Genomic DNA, 7,501 nt, shown 5'->3' on the forward strand with positions numbered 1-7,501 from the left:
GTACTGCTAACTGAGGCTTCCCCCACTAACTTTGGTCAGTGTCAGAATTGAATAATATATCAAAACCCAACCAGTTTCTCTCAAATTGATTCTGAATCTTGGTGACCCCATGTGTCATCAGGCCTTTGATAATTAAAAAGCATAAGCATCCAAGGCATCTCTTAGTGGACAGGAACTACTAACCATTCAGTTAGCAGCTGAGCACATTAACCGTTTGTACCACCCAGGGACTCCTGATAATTCATCACGAACTATATATCCACTTTGGCTGTCCCAGTCTACCCTGGCATTACTGCTTGGAAAGAAATCTCAGAAATGAAACCAAGAGCTGGCAAAAGGTGGATGCCTACCTTCAGGGCAATCCAGGCATCCAGCTAGGATAGAGAGTCAACAATATAGACCAGGTTTCAAATGCCCAGCATATGCTCCGCAAAGCATTAGAGGCTTTATAGCACAAGAAGTGTCACGTTCTCTATTTTACTGATGAGGAAACTGAGATTCAGAAAGGAACTATGACCTACTAAAACTCCCACAGGCAGTAAGTGGCGAGGCCAGGATTTGAACCCAGATTGGTCTGATTCCAAAGCCCATGTTCACTGCACTAACATCATGGTCTCCTTTACCTGGCCTTCTCCCACCACTGAGGTAAAAAGGAAAAAAGAAGTAGTGAGTGGGTATTCTTCCTGTCCCATCCCATGCCTCCCTCGAGCAATCCTGCCTTGGTACCAACACTTCCTGGAGGCATTAGGTAAGGGTTTTTTGAGTGAAGTGAATGATCCTGAGGCTATCCTTCCCTTGAATGACTAAGCCTCAGCAAACTACCCAAGGTGTTCCAAGAAGGCTGAAGCTGAGGTTTTACAGAATGCCAGGAGCAAGAGGGCTGAGAAAAACCAAAGACCCAAAGGCCCTCCTTTAGGGGGCATTAGAAAGTAGAGCGTTCTAAAATTGAATCAGGGTGAGCTATATTGGGCATCCACCTGAAGGCTGAGGGGGTCTCAAGCCTACCTTTGTCGGTATCTCTCACCGATCTGCTCAGCTTCCATGCTGTTACCACTCTCTCGACATCACTGACATTTCACAGCAATTACTCTGCGTGTCTTATGAAGAGCACCTAGCCATCTAGGGATAATCTGCCTTCCTTTCTGTCTTAGGAAGTTTTACTTTTACCCTTCTCTGTTTTGCATGCGGGATTGATGGAATTTAGTAGGAGGACATCCTGGACCTAAATGATAATCTTTAGGACAAGACGCTGGGGGATCCCACATCCATGTGGAAATGCCTTGGGACCCAAAGGCACTGTGTGTCTCATCAGATGCCAAGAGCACACAAGAACAGGCATGAGCCTCGGAATCTCTATGATAGAAGTCACAGTGGTAGGCTCACTCCCCCATCTCCTACTTGTGACAGGATATGGACTGTGAAGGGGGTTGCTGAATGACCACAAGAAAGGGCCACACCGGAAGAGGGTTTGTTTAAAAGTACCCTGGGCATGGGACACCATATTGCTGCTTTTATAAGGTCATGAGGCAAAACATGTCCTAAAATGTTTCAAATTATATTGCTTTCAGTTTTATCTACATATGGGATACCAGGGTGACCATGTATACTAAGAGGGATGGGAAAAGAAGTCTGATAACACCTGTCACCGTATTGGAACCTTGAAGAAAGATCTTCATCAGGAAAGCCAAGCAAAAATTACAGTTATTGGGAAAACCTCACTATAGGCCTCTAATCATCCCATCCCCTAAACAGGGGCACAGTGACCCTATCATCCCAAGTCACACTTGGTCGAAGATCTTCCATTCATCTGCACAAGAGTCATTCCTCTGAACCCAGTAGAGACACAAACCAACAATGCTAGGATGAGGCAAATGAGGCATCGAGAGCCAGAGCAAATGTGGTTTATTGTTCCATCAACAGAAGCCCTCTATTGCATTTCAGAACCCACTGGAACACCACCCAGAAGGAAAACCTGACCCAGGATGCAGCTTGAGAACAGAGGCCCAGCACCCATTGAAATGATAAGGAGTTGAGGCCTTCAGAGGTAGCCAGGCTTAGTGACTGGCTTTGAGAAATTTCTGTGAGCCCTCTCAGGGCCAGGTCTTGAGCTCTGCCCAAAGAGAGAGGGGATTGGGCTGTTAGGGTTGAATAGACACCAGGCCCAAGCCTTGGAGACAATGGCCTTGGCCTTCTGGGTCAGTCATTCTCAGAACCGACCCCCTGGGCAGGGCACACAAATGGGGCGGGGACTGCAGCTCATTCGGGTGGTGCCAGGACTACAGGAGGCCGCCGGGAGACAGGGGAGTCCCGACTTGGAAGGTGAATAGTTGGAGGCACATGGGTTACAGGGGAGCCTAGGAGAAAGAAAATGTTCAGATTACCCTGGTCTCCCAGGTACAAACTGGAAGGCACCTTGAAGACCACCCAGCAGTCCTACTCCCTCATTTTACTCATGGGAAAACAGACCCAGAGAGGAGAAGGGGCTTGCTAGGATCACATGATAAATTTGTAATAAGACCAAAACTAGCAGCCAGGACAGTGGCCCCCTAATGCTGGCCTCTTCCCAGGCACCAGGCTGACTCCCCAGAATTTTGTGGACTGCGGAAGTCGAGGGAATGTGCAGTGATACTCACTTGCTGTCCTCGCTCTCCAGCAGGCCCCGGTAGGTATTGATCTCACACTCCAGCCGGGCCCTGACATCCAGCAGCACCTGGTACTCCTGGTTCTGCCGCTCCAGGTCAGCCCGGATCTCCGCCAGCTGGGCCTCCACATTGCTGATCAGGTGCTGCATCTGGGCCAGCTGGGCGCTGTAGCGGGCCTCGGTCTCAGCCAGGGTGGAATCCGAAGCATCTCTCTGTGAGGGGTGAGGTTGTGTAGGGAGGAGGAAAGTTAGAGGTCAGAGGAGTGAGAATGATGCACTCAATCCACCTGGATCTCAGCCTCAGAAGCCAAGAGCAGAAGCTCAGAGAATCACTTTGAACTAGGACGAGCCACCGTAGTTCCCCAATCAGACATCTCATTTGAGATGAGCCAATTAGCCCCTGTGACCTCCTAGAGAGTATCTCCCCACTCAATGACATCTCTGAGTAACTGATAATTACTCAGAAGGTACACCTGCTTACACAAATACCAGAGCTACTGCCAGGACATGCCAGGTGCTCTAGGTCTTCTGTCTTTATCACTGGGGATCTGTGCCTCGGGGCTGGGCCTTCATTCCCTCTTTTCTGCACAGAAAAGCCCTGATTCTCAAGAAAGTAAGCCCTGAAGCCTGCCTGTGTGGTCAGGGCGTGGACGCTGGGGGCTTGTGTGCTGCTAGGCTTGGTCCAGCAGCAACTCTGCTCAAGCCTCAGGGCTCACCAAGCTGTGCTGGGCCTGCAGCTCGATCTCCAGGGCATTGACTGTGCGCCTCAGCTCGATGATCTCTGCCTGGCAGGACTGCAGCTTCTCTGGACACCACCTGCTGGTTCAGCTCCTCAGTCTGAAACACACACAAGACCTGGTTAGGAACCCTGGGCACTCGGCTTCAGAGGTCTGCAAAGGCCACTAAGAATCACAAGCCAGAAAGGACCTTTCAGATCACCCAGCCCAGCACATTCATTTCTCACTTGGGGACACGGATGCCCAGAGGACAGCAACCTGCCCAAGGCTGCACAGCAAGATCAAAGCAGAGCTGGGACTCAGACTCAGGTTCCTTGATTCAGCACCCCAGGGTTACTTCTGTGTTTCTTACCATGGGTCCCTGCCGCCCTGACTGGCTACAGGTACCCACCTGGGTGATGAACCAGTCTTCAGCATCCCGGCGGTTATTCTCCACCAGGGTCTCATATTGGCACCTCATCTCATCCAGTACACGGTTCAGATCAACAGGTGGGGCAGCGTCCACCTCAACATTGAGCCGGTCACCAAGCTGGCAGCGCAGTGAGTTCACTTCCTATGATACGAACCAGGGTCGGTGCCAGCTTCCTAGCTGTCTTGCCCACCTCCTCCCCCGCGCCCACCTCCTCCCCCGCGCCCACCTCCTCCCCCGCGCCCACCTCCTCCCCCGCGCCCACCTCCTCCCCCGCGCCCACCTCCACCCCCATGCCTACCTGTTTGCAATGCTCACTTGCTTCCCCCATGCTTACCTCCTCTCCCATACTCACCTGTTCCCAGTGCTCACCTGCTCTTTCATGGTCATCTCCTCCCCCATGCCCACCTCCTCCCCCATACTCTCCTGTTCCCAATGCTCATCTGCTCCCTCATGCTCACCCACTCCCCCATGCTTACCTCCTCATGGTTCTTCTTGAGGCACAGCAGCTCCTCCTTCAGGGACTCCACCTGGGCCTCTAGGTCAGCCTTGCAAAGGGTCAGGTCATCCAGAATCCTGCGCAGGCCGTTGATGTCAGCCTCCACCAGCTGCCGCATGGACAGCTCTATCTCATACCTGCAGTCACAGAACAGGGTACCTGACCCCACATTTCTTTTTTGTACCTAAGTCAGCTCCCACCCTAGACTGGCCTGGTGCTGTGAGTCCTGTGTTAGTGACTTGGTGCAGCCAAAACCCTGAGTCTGGGCATCACCAATAACCAGTTCTATCAGTGTCTGACCAAGGGGCGGACAGGAGGGAGGACATCAGTCCTTTCCCCTCAGACAACTCACTTGGTCCTGAAGTCGTCTGCAGCCAGCTTGGCATTGTCAATCTGCACCACCAGCCTGGCGTTCTCGGCCTTGGTGCTCAGGGTCTGGGGAAATAAAGGAGTTCAGTGAAAGAAAGCATGTTCTGCTGGTCAGAGCTGGTACAGGCTGCCTCTGGAAGCAGGGAGTCACCCATTCCCAGATTCTCGGCAGCTGAGGCCTCATGGGTATTCCATAGGTCGAATGAGAAAGCAGTCAGACTAGAAAACTTCTAAGGTCTCTTCCAATACCATGCATCTGTGACCTGTAACCTGGGATCAGAGAAGGGAGGCATGGAAATGCTGCAGCAAAGTCTCAGTACAATGGGACAAGGCTCCTTCCTGTCTCCTGGCCTACTGGGAGGCCCAGGGCAGGTCACTAACATTGGAGAACTCTGTGTTTCTCTGGTCATAAATGATCCCTCCCAGGAGCCAGCCGTGACTTTCAGGGACTATGGGCTGGGCAAGACGGAAACTTCTCTGACAAGCTTTTCATATCTGGCCTGAGTTAGTTATGAGAACCTGGTCTGTACCAAACACATCAAATCTAACTCCCTCACCTTAAAAAGGAAAAATTAAAGCTCAATGCTAAAGGTCACAGGGACCCATTAGTATGTAGATCCTGTGTTCAAATTCTGGCTCTACCAACTGCCAGCTAGGTTGCCTTGAGTAAGCACTTAACCAGCATAAGCCTCAGTGTTCTCATCTGTAAAATGGGCTAATGATACCTCCCTCATAAGATTATTGGAAGGAACAAATGAGGCCCCACATGTGAACGTGCTCTGTGACCTACAAAGTGCCCTGTGGGGACAGGGCTACCATCACAAATGATCACCGGTCTTCCAGACAGCCAAAGCCACCCTGGACCTCTTACCTTCTTCTGAAGCTCCTCGATGGTTCGGAAGTAGAACTGGTAGTCCGGGCACATGTAGGGCACCTGCTGCTCACACCACTCACGGATGCGGTCCTCCAGGCTGGTGTTCTCCTGCTCAAGCTGGCGCACCTTCTCCAGGTAGTTGGCCAGGCGGTCGTTCAGGAACTGCATGGTCTCCTTCTCGTTGCTGTTGAGGACACCCTCCCCGAACCAGCTCCCACCCAGGCTGTAGCTAGTGGCAAAGCCTCCAATGGGGAGGCCAAGAGTAGGCAGGCAGCTAGCGGCCCTGCAGCTGCTTCTGCCCAGCCCAGTCGAACATGCAGAGAAACTCCGGGCCCCCCAGGAGAGGCTCGGGAGCTGGCAGGAGCTGCTGGAGTACATCGTGGACACAGGGGTAGAGACCCCAATGGCCCCTCCTGGGCCCTTAAGAGACCCGGAAGAGAAGCTGGCCTTGAGACATTTGGAAGCCATGGCCTCACAGCTGCGCAGTCACAAGTGATAGACCTGGGTCCAGGAACCCCCAATACAGAGAAACAGCTCCCGACCCCAGGTTTATATCTCTGCCCCAGTGGGTGTTGGCCTTTACAAAGTGTTTTCTCCTCCTTAAAGTTAATACCACTTTCTATCAGAACCCCTCATTAACCTGTTCTTTAGCTTCGTACGAACATTTCCTGGCCTTGTAAAAAAGGAGCCCCGATGGGTTTGTGGCTACGTCAAGACTCATCTCCACCACCCCATGTCGCCCAGAAGACCAAGTCTATGTCAGTTCTTCAAAGGGTCCTGTCATCAGGGCCCAAACCTCAGCCTCATTAAGCAGGCGTGGGAGTCCAGCCACTGTCTTGACTTTCTCCAGCTTTTTCTCCTTTTATGGGCCCAAGGGCGTAGAGGAGGCCTCTGGGTTGTCTCCTGGGGATGGGAGAGCCAGCCTGGTTGTTTTAGGAAGGTAGGGGCCTCTTATCCCAGGAGATGGGACACAGAAGGCTCTCAAATGACCCAGAAAGTACTCTTAGGATGACCAACTATTCCATTTTGTCTGGGACTGCCCTGGTTTTAGTGCCGAAAGTCCCATATCCCAGGCAACTACTCAATCATGGGCAAAATGAGACAGTTGGTCACCCTAGATATGGCAGAGCCTCGATGGCCACATGCCCACTCCCCTTCTTGCTAGTGAAGCTGTTCTGGCTGTATAGCCCTCAGCTACAGCCAAAAAGACCATAGGACGGTTAACTGGTCACCTGCCTGTGACAAGGCCTACAGCCGTGTCTTCCTGGCCCTTCTGGTCACCTTTGGGTGGTGGGAGAAGAGAGGTGGCCTTGATTCACAGGTACAAAGAGCCTGACCTTCAGAGTTTTGTCTGTGCTACAGGAGTTGGGTGAAACCAGAAAACTTCACAAGGATGGGTTGTGTTTCCAGAAAATTCACTCTGCCAAGCAAGTGAGGGCCGGTGCTGCAGAGCTGAGAGAAAAGGGAGGGTGGAGCTAGGGATGGGGCCACACCAGGTAGAACCCTGCGGACCTTGCCTTCAGATCTGGCCTGTGGTTTGGAATCTTGCTTACTCTTTTAGGGGCATCAATCACCTTCCCATCAGGAGAACAACCATGTGCTGAGCACCACCAGTGTACCAGGTGCCACGTTCAGTGCTTCCCCATCCGTAGCCTCACTTCATCCTCAGAATCACTCTGTGAGACCAGGGCTTCGAACCTGTTCTTCCTGGTCTGATCCCCTGCTGGGAATTTTCATTTCCCTCCCCAATATACTGAATCAGAATCTACATTTTTACAAGATCCCCAGGTGATTCTGTGGAACTGCAATGAACCAGTTCAAAGCCCTGTGCGAGACTAAGTTTATTATCCACTTCTTGAAGCTGAGCCCTGGTGGCACAGTGGCTAAAGCACTCAAATGTGAACCAAAGAGTCAGCAGTTTGAACCCACCAGCCACTCTGCAGGAGAAAGATGTGGCAGTCTTCTTCCGTAA

The 7,501-nt window shown here is 52.0% G+C and overlaps 1 protein-coding gene across 1 annotated transcript; it reads right to left on the reverse strand.

The window, feature by feature from the left end:
* Nucleotides 1–2,206: 2,206 nt before the first annotated feature.
* On the reverse strand, nt 2,207–5,997 carry KRT35 (keratin 35). Its single transcript, XM_049859161.1, is given in 8 exon segments — nt 2,207–2,354; nt 2,634–2,854; nt 3,358–3,448; nt 3,450–3,478; nt 3,770–3,931; nt 4,267–4,423; nt 4,639–4,721; nt 5,527–5,997. Coding segments are annotated over 8 exon segments (1,362 nt in total).
* Nucleotides 5,998–7,501: the final 1,504 nt, after the last annotated feature.

The sequence above is a fragment of the Elephas maximus genome, chromosome 19, assembly GCF_024166365.1.
Source record: "Elephas maximus indicus isolate mEleMax1 chromosome 19, mEleMax1 primary haplotype, whole genome shotgun sequence".
Lineage (NCBI taxonomy): Eukaryota > Metazoa > Chordata > Mammalia > Proboscidea > Elephantidae > Elephas > Elephas maximus.